At 48.7% G+C, this 15,000-nt stretch overlaps 2 protein-coding genes across 6 annotated transcripts in view; both read right to left on the reverse strand.

The window, feature by feature from the left end:
- The window catches only part of LOC121845397 (syntaxin-binding protein 4-like), a gene marked incomplete at its 3' end in the record, with an annotated part of 24,147 nt that extends 9,751 nt beyond the window's left edge, over nucleotides 1-14,396 (reverse strand). Inside the window, exons 1-4 of the mRNA XM_042316669.1 lie at nucleotides 14,371-14,396; nucleotides 13,429-13,570; nucleotides 1,964-2,070; nucleotides 837-978 (exon numbers count right to left, since the gene is read on the reverse strand). Of these exons, the coding sequence (XP_042172603.1) occupies nucleotides 837-978; nucleotides 1,964-2,070; nucleotides 13,429-13,570; nucleotides 14,371-14,396 (417 nt within the window). The remainder of the gene's footprint in view (nucleotides 1-836; nucleotides 979-1,963; nucleotides 2,071-13,428; nucleotides 13,571-14,370) is intronic.
- A 269-nt stretch (nucleotides 14,397-14,665) lies between these two features.
- Nucleotides 14,666-15,000, reverse strand: part of LOC112242149 (synaptojanin-2-binding protein) — a 122,621-nt gene continuing 122,286 nt past the window's right edge. For all 5 annotated transcript variants that reach the window (XM_042316673.1, XM_042316675.1, XM_042316671.1 and 2 more), the window contains one exon: nucleotides 14,666-14,717. In XM_042316673.1, the coding sequence (XP_042172607.1) occupies nucleotides 14,689-14,717 (29 nt within the window). In that variant the 3' untranslated portion in view covers nucleotides 14,666-14,688. The remainder of the gene's footprint in view (nucleotides 14,718-15,000) is intronic.

The raw sequence follows: 15,000 nt of genomic DNA on the forward strand, positions 1-15,000 counted from the left end.
GAAACCTACAGACCTGTATCAACATTACATCAGACGAGAGCAGAAACCTACACACCTGTATAAACATTACATCAGACTAGAGCAGAAACCTACAGACCTGCATCAGCATTACATCAGACTAGAGCAGAAACCTTACAGACCTGTATCAACATTACATCAGACTAGAGCAGAAACCTGTATCAACATTACATCAGACTAGAGCAGAAACCTGTATCAACATGACATCAGACCAGAGCAGAAACCTACAGACCTGTATCAACATTACATCCGACTAGAGCAGAAACCTACAGACCTGTATCAACATTACATCAGACTAGAGCAGAAACCTACAGACCTGAATAAACATTACATCAGACTAGAGCAGAAACCTACAGACCTGTATCAACATTACATCAGACTAGAGCAGAAACCTGTATCAACATTACATCAGACTAGAGCAGAAACCTACAGACCTGTATCAACATTACATCAGACTAGAGCAGAAACCTACAGACCTGTATCAACATTACATCAGACTAGAGCAGAAACCTACAGACCTGTATCAACATTACATCAGACTAGAGCAGAAACCTACAGACCTGTATCAACATTACATCAGACTAGAGCAGAAACCTGTATCAACATGACATCAGACTAGAGCAGAGACCCACAGATCTGAAATCTATCATTCCTGCCCTGAACCAGCGGACAATCGGAGGACGTTATTAATTATTTGATGTTTCTTTATTCAACAGGTATATGATCTAACTACATTTAAGATGTGAAGAGGAGGAATGCTAACCTCGGGTGATGGATACTACTGAGGAGGAGGAGGAGGAGGAGAGGAGAAGACTGACCTCTGGTGATCTGACGTGGACTTTTAAGCGCCCGGAGCTGTACCCGTTGCCAACGCCACGCTGGACACCATTGTGTAAAGACGTGCTGTTGGGGAACGGACCTTTACCAGGGATGAAAGCAACCTCCACCACCGCCTCTTGACTGGAGGGATAGATAGAAGAACATAGAACTCAGCAGTAGTACTTTACAGGATAGATAGAAGGACATAGAACTTAGCAGTAGAACGTTACAGGATAGATAGAAGAACATAGAACTTAGCAGTAGAACTTTACAGGATAGATAGAAGAACATAGAACTTAGCAGTAGAACTTCACAGCTTTAGAAGTATAGAACTGTAAAATATAACTTCACAACTTTAGAAATACAGAACTATAAATTATAACTTTACAACTCTAGAAGTATAGAACTATAAATTATAACTTTACAACTCTAGAAGTATAGAACTATAAAGTATAACTCTAGAAGTATAGAACTATAAAGTATAACTCTAGAAGTATAGAACTATAAAGTATAACTCTAGAAGTATAGAACTATAAATTATAACTCTAGAAGTATAGAACTATAAAGTATAACTCTAACTCTAGAAGTATAAAGTATATTATATCTTACATTATTACTTAACTTTACAACTCTAGAAGTATAGAACTATAACTTATAACTTTACAACTTTGGAACTATAAATTATAACTTTACAACTTTAGAAGTATAGAACTATAAAGTATAACTTTACAACTCTAGAAGTATAAAGTATAACTTTACAACTCTAGAAGTATAAAGTATAACTTTACAACTTCAGAAGTATAAAGTATAACTTTAGAAGTATAGAACTATAAAGTATAACTTTACAACTTTAGAAGTATAGAACTATAAATTATAACTTTACAACTTTAGAAGTATAGAACTATAAAGTATAACTTTACAACTCTAGAAGTATAAAGTATAACTTTACAACTTCAGAAGTATAAAGTATAACTTTAGAAGTATAGAACTATAAAGTATAACTCTACAATTTCAGAAGTATAAAGTATATTATATCTCACATGATTACTTTTGATTTAATCTCCCACACAAACACTTCTACCCCCACACAATTCAACCGCCACCCCCACCCCATCTGGTATCTCACCTGAATTTGACCTTGTTGACCATGCTCTTAGCCTCCTCGTGGGTCACACCTATCAAGGACTCCTTGTTGATGGCAATGAGCTGATCCCCTGGCCTCAGGCGCCCATCCTGCAAATGGGAGACAGCAGAAAATAAGAATTAGAGAAACGTCATTCTACATGCAATGCAGACATTTGTTTTGGACTTCACACACATAAAAACAGACATTTAAACCTAATCAGGAGAACCTCATCCTTTAAATAATTCAAAAAAACTATACACAAGTGGTGCTTACTGTGTGTAACATACAGTCCATCAGTAGACTACAGTGTGTAACATACAGTCCATCAGTAGACTACAGTCCATCAGTAGACTACAGTCCATCAGTAGACTACAGTGTGTAACATACAGTCCATCAGTAGACTACAGTGTGTAACATACAGTCCATCAGTCGACTACAGTGTGTAACATACAGTCCATCAGTAGACTACAGTGTGTAACATACAGTCCATCAGTCGACTACAGTGTGTAACATACAGTCCATCAGTAGACTACAGTGTGTAACATACAGTCCATCAGTAGACTACAGTCCATCAGTAGACTACAGTCCATCAGTAGACTACAGTGTGTAACATACAGTCCATCAGTAGTGGGCCAGTAACCAGCAGGTAGCCTACTGGTTAGAGCGTTGGGCCAGTAACCAGCAGGTAGCCTACTGGTTAGAGCGTTGGGCCAGTAACCAGCAGGTAGCCTACTGGTTAGAGCGTTGGGCCAGTAACCAGCAGGTAGCCTACTGGTTAGAGCGTTGGGCCAGTAACCAGCAGGTAGCCTACTGGTTAGAGCTTTGGGCCAGTAACCGAAAGGTTGGTGGATTGAATCCCTGAGTTGTTCTGCCCCTGAACAAGGCAGTTAACCCACTGTTCCTAGGCCGTCATTGTAAATGAGAATGTGTTCTTAACTGACTTGCCTGGTTAAATAAAGGTAAATAAATAAAAGACTACAGTGTGTAACATACAGTTCATCAGTAGACATACAGACCAGAGCAGAGCAGACAGACAGAGTAGACAGACAGAGCAGACAGACAGGCCAGAGCAGGCCAGACCAGAGCAGACAGACAGAGCAGACAGACAGGTCAGAGCAGACAGAGCAGACAGACAGGCCAGACCAGAGCAGACAGACAGGCCAGAGCAGAGCAGACGATGCAGGTGTCCTGTTCTACATGATGCTGCATGTTGGCACAATGTGAGCAGAGGGCAGCCTTTCTAACAGCTAGAACGGCCAACACATCACATCAGCAGTAATATGAGAATTCTCTCTCCACTGTCATTAACCGTCAGGGACACCCCAGGAGGCAGGAGGGGAGCGCTCTAATTGAATATAGAACCTTCTATCATCCCAATGTCTAGGCTCTATGGAACCTTCTAGAATCACAACGTCCAGGTTCTATGCAACCTTCTAGAATCAGAATGTTTAGGTTCTATGAAACCTTCTAGAATCACAACAGTTAGGTTCTATGGAACCTTCTAGAATCAGAACACCCAGGTTCTATGGAACCTTCTAGAATCAGAACGTTTAGGTTCTATGGATCCTTCAAGAATCTGAATGTTTAGGTGCTATGGAACATTCTAGAATCAGAATGTTTAGGTTCTATGGAACCTTCTAGAATCAGAATGTTTAGGTTCTATGGAACCTTCTAGAATCAGAACACCCAGGTTCTATGGAACCTTCTAGAATCAGAACACCCAGGTTCTATGGAACCTTCAAGAATCAGAATGTTTAGGTTCTATGGAACCTTCTAGAATCAGAGCATTTAGGTTCTATGGAACCTTCTAGAATCAGAACACCCAGGTTCTATGGAACCTTCTAGAATCAGAACAGTTTAGGATCTATGGAACCTTCTAGAATCAGAACACCCAGGTTGTATGGAACCTTTTAGAATCAGAATGTTCAGGTTCTATGGAACCTTCTAGAATCAGAACACCCAGGTTCTATGGAACCTTCTAGAATCAGAACATTCAGGAAAACAACATGAAAAATTAAGTCAGCAGGACAGACAGGATTGGGATGAGGAGAGGGTGGGCCTTCTACAATCCCAGAACATGGCTTTGGAAAATATACATGACACACAAGATTAAGAGACCAGCAGGACACAGAGACACATTGGGATGACACAGAGGGTGGGCTGTTTCTATACAACAGAACATCTCTATGACTGTCACACACCACACACACACACACAGACACACACACACACACACACACACACACACACACACACACACACACACACACACACACACACACACACACACACACACACACACACACACACACACACACACACACACACACACACACACACACACACACACACACACACACACACACACACACACACACACACACACACACACACACACACACACACACACACACACACACACACACACACACACACACACACACACACACACACACACACACACACACACACACACACACACACACACACACACACACACACACACACACACACACACACACACACACACACACACACACACACACACACACACACACACACACACACAACCTGGTTTTACTGTAAGAGAGAAAGCTCATCTGAGCTCCTCTCACATCGTGTACTGTAGGTCTTTAAAACGAGGCAGACATTGTGTTGGGGTTATTTTGAAGGTACTTAGACTGTGGATGATTCATTAGCTGAGGAAACGAGCTGCTCTATGTTTTGATGACTAGGATTTGGTTCAACAGCCTCTTAGGAGTCACTACATTTAACATCATGTATCCTGTTGTTTTACAGTATTTCACAAGGACACCGCTAACAGTAGCTAAGCCTCCCATTCTGGGGGAATGTTGACAGTTGAAAAGGGATTTTAGTTGCTGCCCATGTACTTTCCCAGCAGCATACCACCCTACATCCCACTGCTGGCTTGCCTCTGAAGCTAAGCAGGGTTGGTCCTGGATAGGAGACCAGATGCTGCTGGAAGTGGTGTTGGAGGGCCAATAGGAGGCACTCTTTCCTCTGGTTCCCCCAAAAATATCTCAATCCCCCAGGGCAGGGATTAGGGACATTGTCCTGTGTGGGGTGCTGTCTTTCAGATGGGATGTTAAACTGGTGTCCTGACTGTCTTTGGTCACTAAATATCCCAGGACATGTATTGTAAGAGTAAGGGGTGTTAACCCCAGTGTCCTGGTTAAATTCCCAATCTGGTCCTCGTACCATCACGGCCACCTAATCATCCCCAGCTTACAATTGGCTTGTTCAATTGCCATGGCTGTGTTCTCTGTGGTTCTGGGCCTGCCGTGTCTGTGTGCTGTGTGGTTCTGGGCCTGCCGTGTCTGTGTGCTGTGTGGTTCTGGTCCTGCTGTGGCTGTGTGCTGTGTGATTCTGGGCCTGTGTGCTGTGTGCTGTGTGGTCCTGGGCCTGCTGTGTCTGTGTGCTGTGTGGTTCTGGGCCTGCTGTGTCTGTGTGCTGTGTGGTTCTGGGCCTGCCGTGTCTGTGTGCTGTGTGGTTCTGGGCCCTGTGTCTGTGTGCTGTGTGGTTCTGGGCCTGTGTGGTCTGTGTGCTGTGTGGTTCCTGGGCCTGCCGTGTCTGTGTGCTGTGTGGTTCTGGGCCTGCCGTGTCTGTGTGCTGTGTGGTTCTGGGCCTGCTGTGGCTGTGTGCTGTGTGGTTCTGGGCCTGTGTCTGTGTGCTGTGTGGTTCTGGGCCTGCTGTGTCTGTGTGCTGTGTGGTTCTGGGCCTGCCGTGTCTGTGTGCTGTGTGGTTCTGGGCCTGCCGTGTCTGTGTGCTGTGTGGTTCTGGGCCTGCCGTGTCTGTGTGCTGTGTGGTTCTGGGCCTGCTGTGGCTGTGTGCTCTGTAGTTCTGTGCTCTGTCACCACTGTGTTATGGTTAGGAAACTGTCTGACTCTGTCCAGTGTTTCCCAAACTTGGTCCTCCAATAAGCTCCAACTCTAAACAGTTTAAGTGTATCCCTGGACAAACACACCTCATTCAACTCATTGCAGGCATGATGATTAGTTGACCAGTTGAATCAGATGTGCTTGTCCAGGGTTACAATAACAATGTGTTCTGATGGGTACTAGAGGACCAGGGTTGGGCTGTTGGTGGTACTGGAGGACCAGGGTTGGGCTGTTGGTGGTACTGGAGGACCAGGGTTGGGCTGTTGGTGGTACTGGAGGACCAGGGTTGGGCTGTTGGTGTTACTGGAGGACCAGGGTTGGGGGTACTGGAGGACCAGGGTTGGGGGTACTGGAGGACCAGGATTGGTGGTACTGGAGGACCAGGTTTGGTGGTACTGGAGGACCAGGGTTGGGGGTATTGGAGGACCAGGGTTGGGGGTACTGGAGGACCAGGGTTGGGGGTACTGGAGGACCAGGGTTGGGCTGTTGGTGGTACTGGAGGACCAGGGTTGGGCTGTTGGTGGTACTGGAGGACCAGGGTTGTCTCTTCTTTAAGAGGCTCCTCTGTCCTCCACTCGTTACCTGTATTAATGGCACCTGTTTGAACTTGTTATCAGTATAAAAGACACCTGTCCACCATAAAGTTCTATTTTGGTGTGTCATGCACAAAGTAGATGTCCTAACAGATTTGCCAAAACTATAGTTTGTTAACAAAAAATTTGTGGAGTGGTTGAAAAACGAGTTTTAATGACTCCAACCTAAGTGTATGTAAACGAGTTTTAATGACTCCAACCTAAGTGTATGTAGACTAGTTTTAATGACTCCAACCTAAGTGTATGTAAACGAGTTTTAATGACTCCAACCTAAGTGTATGTAAACGAGTTTTAATGACTCCAACCTAAGTGTATGTAAACGAGTTTTAATGACTCCAACCTAAGTGTATGTAAACGAGTTTTAATGACTCCAACCTAAGTGTATGTAAACTTCCGACTTCATCTGTATGTATCTATTTCTCTATCTCTCTATTTACAGTAATTATTCAGTGTCCTCAGTAATTATTGGGACAGTGAAGCATGATTTTTTTCTTATGGCTCTATACTTCAAAAGTTTGCATTTAAAATCAAACAATGACTATGAGGTTAAAGTGCAGACTGTCAGCTTTAATTTGAGGGTATTTAAATCCATATCGGGTGAACCGTTTAGAAATGACAGCATTTTTTTGTCACCCCATCTATCACACTGCAGGTGAAAGGTGCAGCGTGGACAAGCCTTCCCATCCTGCCCACCCCCATCCTCCCCCCTCCATTAGTGTCAGCTTTCCAGAGAGGTTTGGAATATGGACAACCCTCATCTATTCCCTCACACCCTGCCCTGCCCCATCCTCCCCCTCTCCTCTCACCTTTTCCTATCGGTGTCATATTTCTGGGAATGGGCAGATGGGGGACAGGACAGGAAGTGCTTTGGGGGTGGTAGAGGCTAGATGGTAGAGAGGTAGAGGTCAGGGAGTGCTTTGGGGGTGGTAGAGGCTAGATGGTAGGGAGGTAGAGGTCAGGGAGTACTGTGGGGGTGGTAGAAGCTAGATGGTAGAGAGTTAGAGGTCATGGGGGGGGGGGGTTGTTGGGGGTTGTAGAGGCTAGATGGTAGAGAGGTAGAGGTCAGGGAGTGCTGGGAGTATGGGGGGTGGTAGAAGTTAGATGGTAGGGAGGTAGAGGTCAGGGGAACAGGGAGTATGGTGGGGTTGTAGAAGTTAGATGGTAGAGAGGTAGAGGTCAGGGAACAGGGAGTGATGGTGGGGTGGTAGAAGCTAGATGGTAGGGAGGTAGAGGTCAGGGGAACAGGGAGTGTTGTGGGGGTGGTAGAGGCTAGATGGTAGGGAGGTAGAGGTCAGCGGAACAGGGAGTGCTGTGGGGGTGGTAGAGGCTAGATGGTAGGGAGGTAGAGGTCAGCGGAACAGGGAGTATGGTGGGGTGGTAGAAGCTAGATGGTAGGGAGGTAGAGGTGAGGGGAACAGGGAGTGATGTGGGGGTGGTAGAGGCTAGATGGTAGAGAGGTAGAGGTCAGGGGAACAGGGAGTGATGTGGGGTGGTAGAGGCTGGATGGTAGGGAGGTAGAGGTCATGGGGGCAGGGAGTGCTGTGGGGGTGGTAGAGGCTAGATGGTAGGGAGGTAGAGGTCAGGGGAACAGGGTGATGGCCTGCATAAGCAGAGTCCTAAAGGGCTGACCTTCACAGTCTGTCCTGCTGTCCTGTCCTGCTGCTCAGGGGACTGTGGGGACTCTGACTCGTCCCCTCCACACTTGAGCTAATGGGGAAGCAGTCTGCATCACTTTCTCTCTAACCCTCTCCATCCCCCCGTCTCTCTCTCTCTCTCTCCAACCCTCTCCATCCCCCCGTCTCTCTCTCTCTCTCCAACCCTCTCCATCCCCCCCCCGTCTCTCTCTCCAACCCTCTCCATCCCCCGTCTCTCTCAATCCCCCCCGTCTCTCTCTCTCTCTCTCTCTCTCTCTCTCTCTCTCTCTCCAACCCTCTCCATCCCCCCGTCTCTCTCTCTCTCCAACCCTCTCCATCCCCCGTCTCTCTCTGTCTCCAACCCTCTCCATCCCCCCGTCTCTCTCTCTCCAACCCTCTCCATCCCCCGTCTCTCTCTCTCCAACCCTCTCCATCCCCCCCGTCTCTCTCTCTCCAACCCTCTCCATCCCCCCCGTCTCTCTCTCTCTCCAACCCTCTCCATCCCCCCCGTCTCTCTCTCTCTCCAACCCTCTCCATCCCCCTGTCTCTCTCTCTCTCCAACCCTCTCCATCCCCCTGTCTCTCTCTCTCTCTCCAACCCTCTCCATCCCCCTGTCTCTCTCTCTCTCTCCAACCCTCTCCATCCCCCCCATCTCTCTCTCTCTCTCCAACCCTCTCCATCCCCCGCTCTCTCTCTCTCTCTCTCCAACCCTCTCCATCCCCCCTCTCTCTCTCTCTCTCTCTCCAACCCTCTCCATCCCCTGTCTCTCTCTCTCTCTCTCTCCAACCCTCTCCATCCCCCCCGTCTCTCTCTCTCTCTCTCTCCAACCCTCTCCATCCCCCCGTCTCTCTCTCTCTCCAACCCTCTCCATCCCCCTGTCTCTCTCTCTCTCTCCAACCCTCTCCATCCCCCCCCCTCTCTCTCTCTCTCTCCAACCCTCTCCATCCCCCCCGTCTCTCTCTCCCCCCTCTCCATCTCTCTCTCTCTCCCTCTCTCTCTCTCCAACCCTCTCCATCCCCCGTCTCTCTCTCTCTCCAACCCTCTCCATCCCCCGTCTCTCTCTGTCTCCAACCCTCCTCCATCCCCCCGTCTCTCTCTCTCTCCAACCCTCTCCATCCCCCGTCTCTCTCTCTCTCTCTCTCCAACCCTCTCCATCCCCCCTCTCTCTCTCTCTCTCTCCAACCCTCTCCATCCCCCCCGTCTCTCTCTGAGGTTTGCTCCAACCCTCTCCATCCATCCCCCCGTCTCTCTCTCCAACCCTCTCCATCCCCCTGTCTCTCTCTCTCTCTCCAACCCTCTCCATCCCCCTGTCTCTCTCTCTCTCTCCAACCCTCTCCATCCCCCGTCTCTCTCTCTCTCTCTCCAACCCTCTCCATCCCCCCCTCCATCTCTCTCTCTCTCTCTCTAACCCTCTCCATCCCCCGTCTCTCTCTCTCTCTCTCTCTCCAACCCTCTCCATGACCCCCCCGTCTCTCTCTCTCTCTCCAACCCTCTCCATCCCCCCGTCTCTCTCTCTTTCTCTCTCCAACCCTCTCCATCCCCCCGTCTCTCTCTCTCTCTCCAACCCTCTCCATCCCCCGTCTCTCTCTCTCTCTCTCCAACCCTCTCCATCCCCCGTCTCTCTCTCTCTCTCTCTCCAACCTCTCCATCCATCCCCCGTCTCTCTCTCTCTCTCCAACCCTCTCCATCCCCCCGTCTCTCTCTCTCTCTCTCTCTCCAACCCTCTCCATCCCCCCCGTCTCTCTCTCTCTCTCCAACCCTCTCCATCCCCCGTCTCTCTCTCTCTCTCTCCAACCCTCTCCATCCCACTGTCTCTGTCTCACTCTTTCCATCCCCCCTTTCCTCTCTCTCTCCAACCCTCTCCATCCCCCCGTCTCTCTCCATCCCACTGTCTCCAACCCTCTTTCCATCCATCCCTTTCCCCCCTCTCTCTCCAACCCTCTCCATCCCCCCGTCTCTCTCTCCAACCCTCTCCATCCCCCCCCGTCTCTATCTCTCTCTCTCTCCAACCCTCTCCATCCCCCTGTCTCTCTCTCTCTCTCCAACCCTCTCCATCCCCTCTCTCTCTCTCTTTCTCTCCAACCCTCTCCATCCCCCCATCTCTCTCTCTCTCTCTCTCTCTCTCTCTCTCCAACCCTCTCCATCCCCAGTCTCTCTCTCTCTCCAACCCTCTTCTCCCCCCTCTCTCTCTCTCTCTACCTCTCCTGTCTGACTCCTGGTAGCAGATTGAGTTGCCACCTCTCCATCCCCCCTCTCTCTCTCTCTCTCCAACCCTCTCCATCCCTAATGTCTCTCTCTCTGTCTCCAACCCTCTCCATCCCCCGTCTCTCTCTGTCCAACCCTCTCCAACCCCAGTCTCTACTCTCTCCAACCCTGGTAACCCCACGCTGTCTGTCTCTCCAACCCTCTCCAACAGGACCATCTCTCTCTCTCTCTAACCCCTCCATCCCCCTGTCTCTCTCTCCTCAGTCTCCAGGACCCTCTCCATAACCCCCGCTGTCTCTCTCTCCTCCAACCCTCTCCATCCCCCCGTCTCTCTCTCTCCCATCCAACCCTCTCCATCCCAGGACCTCTCTGGTCCAACCTCCACCCTGTCTCTCTCTCTCTCTCCAACCCTCTCCAGACCCCCGTCTGCTGACTCTCTCTCCAACCCTCTTGAGCCCCAGTCTGTCTCCATCCCACTGTCTGCTCACTGTTTCCATCCATCTGGTTGAGGTCTGTCTCCAACCCTCTCACCCCCTGGCTCTCTCAATCCCACTGTCTCTCTGACTCTTTTTCTTCACCCCCTGCTCTCTCTCTCTCTAACGGGACTCGCCCTCTCTGTCTCTAGCTCTGTCTCTCTGTCTCTAGCATTGTCTCTCTGTCTCTAGATTTGTCTCAAGCTCTGACCACCCAGCTGAGGGTAACCAACGGGGCTGGTCTGACTCCTGGTAACGCCAAGACACCTACAGCACTGGTAACAGGTGAACGCTGGCTGTCTCTCAGGTCAGTTGAACAGGACAGACTATGACTGGTAACCAACAGGGCTGTCTCCCAGGTCCAGTTAAACAGGACAGACTGATACTGGTAACCAACTGGCTGCGGTCTGCTAAGAGACCACCCTGCTGGCTGTTGACCAACGGGGCTGGCTGAGGTCTGTTAAGAGACCACCCTGCTGACTGTTGACCAATGGGGCTGGCTGAGGTCTGTTAAGAGACCACCCTGCTGACTGTTGACCAATGGGGCTGGCTGAGGTCTGTTAAGAGACCACCCTGCTGACTGTTGACCAACGGGGCTGCTGAGGTCTGTTAAGAGACCACCCTGCTGGCTGTTGACCAACGGGGCTGGTTGAGGTCTGTTAAGAGACCACCCTGCTGACTGTTGACCAACAGGGCTGGCTGAGGTCTGTTAAGAGACCACCCTGCTGGCTGTTGACCAACGGGCCTGCTGAGGTCTGTTAAGAGACCACCCTGCTGACTGTTGACCAACGGGACTGTTTGAGGTCTGTTAAGAGACCACCCTGCTGACTGTTGACCAACAGGGCTGGCTGAGGTCTGTTAAGAGACCACCCTGCTGGCTGTTGACCAACGGGACCTGCTGAGGTCTGTTAAGAGACCACCCTGCTGACTGTTGACCAACGGGACTGTTTGAGGTCTGTTAAGAGACCACCCTGCTGACTGTTGACCAACGGGACTGTTTGAGGTCTGTTAAGAGACCACCCTGCTGGCTGTTGACCAACGGGGCTGGCTGAGGTCTGTTAAGAGACCACCCTGCTGACTGTTGACCAACAGGGCTGGCTGAGGTCTGTTAAGAGACCACCCTGCTGGCTGTTGACCAACAGGGCTGGCTGAGGTTTGTTAAGAGACCACCCTGCTGACTGTTGACCAACAGGGCTGGCTGAGGTTTGTTAAGAGACCACCCTGCTGACTGTTGACCAACGGGGACTGGCTGAGGTCTGTTAAGAGACCACCCTGCTGGCTGTTGACCAACGGGGCTGGTTGAGGTCTGTTAAGAGACCACCCTGCTGGCTGTTGACCAATGGGGCTGGCTGAGGTCTGTTAAGAGACCACCCTGCTGACTGTTGACCAACGGGCTGGTTGAGGTCTGTTAAGAGACCACCCTGCTGACTGTTGACCAACAGGGCTGGCTGAGGTCTGTTAAGAGACCACCCTGCTGACTGTTGACCAACAGGACTGGTTGAGGTCTGTTAAGAGACCACGCTGCTGACTGTTGACCAACGGGACTGGTTGAGGTCTGTTAAGAGACCACCCTGCTGACTGTTGACCAACAGGGCTGGTTGTGCAGTTTCAATATGAAGTGTTGTTTGGAAATTAACAGAAAATGAGGGCCGATGTTCTGGTCAGAGGCGATAGGAACGGCTTTAAACCATTGGTCAGCATGGTGTGTCGACATGTCTAATGTAACTCCATTTCTAAGTACAGCAGATTGACGTTACCATGTCGACATGTCTAATGTAACTCCATTTCTAAGTACAGCAGATTGACGTTACCATGTCGACATGTCTAATGTAACTCCATTTCTAAGTACAGCAGATTGACGTTACCATGTCGACATGCCTAATGTAACTCCATGTCTAAGTACAGCAGATTGACGTTACCATGTCGACATGCCTAATGTAACTCCATTTCTAAGTACAGCAGATTGACGTTACCATGTCGACATGCCTAATGTAACTCCATGTCTAAGTACAGCAGATTGACGTTACCATGTCGACATGCCTAATGTAACTCCATTTCTAAGTACAGCAGATTGACGTTACCATGTCGACATGCCTAATGTAACTCCATTCTAAGTAGAGCAGATTGACGTTACCATGTCGACATGCCTAATGTAACTCCATTTCTAAGTAGAGCAGATTGACGTTACCATGTCGACATGCCTAATGTAACTCCATTTCTAAGTACAGCAGATTGACGTTACCATGTCGACATGCCTAATGTAACTCATTTCTAAGTAGAGCAGATTGACGTTACCATGTCGACATGCCTAATGTAACTCCATTTCTAAGTAGAGCAGATTGACGTTACCATGTCGACATGCCTAATGTAACTCCATTTCTAAGTACAGCAGATTGACGTTACCATGTCGACATGCCTAATGTAACTCTATTTCTAAGTAGAGCAGATTGACGTTACCATGTCGACATGCCTAATGTAACTCTTCCATATTCATCATTGACTGGATGTTCTACCAGTGGTGTGAGTCTGGTTCATTTCATCCCAGTGTTAAAACCCAATGGAGGTAACTATGGCTACAGTATCTGTTATGAAGTGAATCTATGAGAAGGGGTTCTCCACTGGTACCCTGTTCTTTCAGGATGGATCCCATTGGTGACTTACCCTGTGGCAGTCTCCCCCAGACAGAACCTCTTGGATGAAGACCGCAGGGCCGTCCGGTCTATTGGAGCCTCCGCCGATGGTGATGCCCAGACTAGAGGAGCGGGCTACAGAGATCAGCTGGATCACACCCTCTCCTGGGTGACTGGAGACAGGAGGAGAGAGGAGGAGGATATATTATATACTGTAAGACAGACAGACACATACAAACTCTCTCAAATACACACCCAGTCACAGCAACACAGGTGTACTAACAGGTGAACTAACAGGTGTACTAACAGGTGAACTAACAGGTGTACTAACAGGTGAACTAACAGGTGAACTAACAGGTGAACAAACAGGTGTACTAACAGGTGAACTAACAGTTGAACTAACAGGTGAACTAACAGGTGTGCTAACAGGTGAGCTAACAGGTGAACTAACAGGTGAACTAACAGGTGAACTAACAGGTGAACTAACAGGTGAACTAACAGGTGTACTAACAGGTGAACTAACAGGTGAACTAACAGGTGAACTAACAGGTGAACTAACAGGTGTACTAACAGGTGAACTAACAGGTGAACTAACAGGTGTACTAACAGGTGAACTAACAGGTGAACTAACAGGTGAACTAACAGGTGAACTAACAGGTGAGCTAACAGGTGAACTAACAGGTGAACTAACAGGTGAACTGACAGGTGAACTAACAGGTGAACTAACAGGTGAACTAACAGGTGAACTAACAGGTGAACTAACAGGTGAACTGACAGGTGAACTAACAGGTAAACTAACAGGTGAGCTGACAGGTGAACTGACAGGTGAACTGACAGTGTAACAGGAACTAACAGGTGAACTAACAGGTGAACTAACAGGTGAGCTAACAGGTGAACTAACAGGTGAACTAACAGGTGAGCTAACAGGTGAACTAACAGGTGAACTAACAGGTGAACTAACAGGTGAACTGACAGGTGAGGACTGACTGTACAACCCATTCATATGGTAGATACATCAACATCAATGGTTGAACTGTACTATATTGTAGTGAGATTAACACAACTCCTGGCCTCCTTGTCAAGAGGTTTGGATCTCTTGGCGTTAGAGACGGCTAAGGTGTTGGGTTGACAGTCCCTGAGACCGGTAACAGTTGAGTCCCAGTAACAGGGCAATAACGAATTAGCTACAATAGCTATACCTGAGGGAGCAGGTAGAGAGGGTTGTTGTAGGTGCTCTGAGAGCCAGCAGGACTCAAAAGCAAAGGACTCTGGGAGCGTGACGACAGGACAGTTAGGACGATGTGCTGTCCAGATATCTGCCTGAACTTAGAGAAGGAGTTAGAGACAGGTAACAGTTAGAGACTGGGAACAGTTAGAGACAGATAACAGTTAGAGACAGGGAACAGTTAGAGACAGGTAACAGTTAGAGACAGACAGGTAACAGTTAGAGACAGGGAACAGTTAGAGACAGGTAACAGCTAGAGACAGGTAACAGCTAGAGACAGGGAACAGTTAGAGACAGGAAACAGTTAGAGACTGGGAACAGTTAGAGACAGTTAGAGACAGGTAACAGCTAGAGACAGGAAACAGTTAGAGACAGGGA

The sequence above is a fragment of the Oncorhynchus tshawytscha genome, unplaced genomic scaffold (assembly GCF_018296145.1).
Source record: "Oncorhynchus tshawytscha isolate Ot180627B unplaced genomic scaffold, Otsh_v2.0 Un_contig_6540_pilon_pilon, whole genome shotgun sequence".
Taxonomy (NCBI): domain Eukaryota; kingdom Metazoa; phylum Chordata; class Actinopteri; order Salmoniformes; family Salmonidae; genus Oncorhynchus; species Oncorhynchus tshawytscha.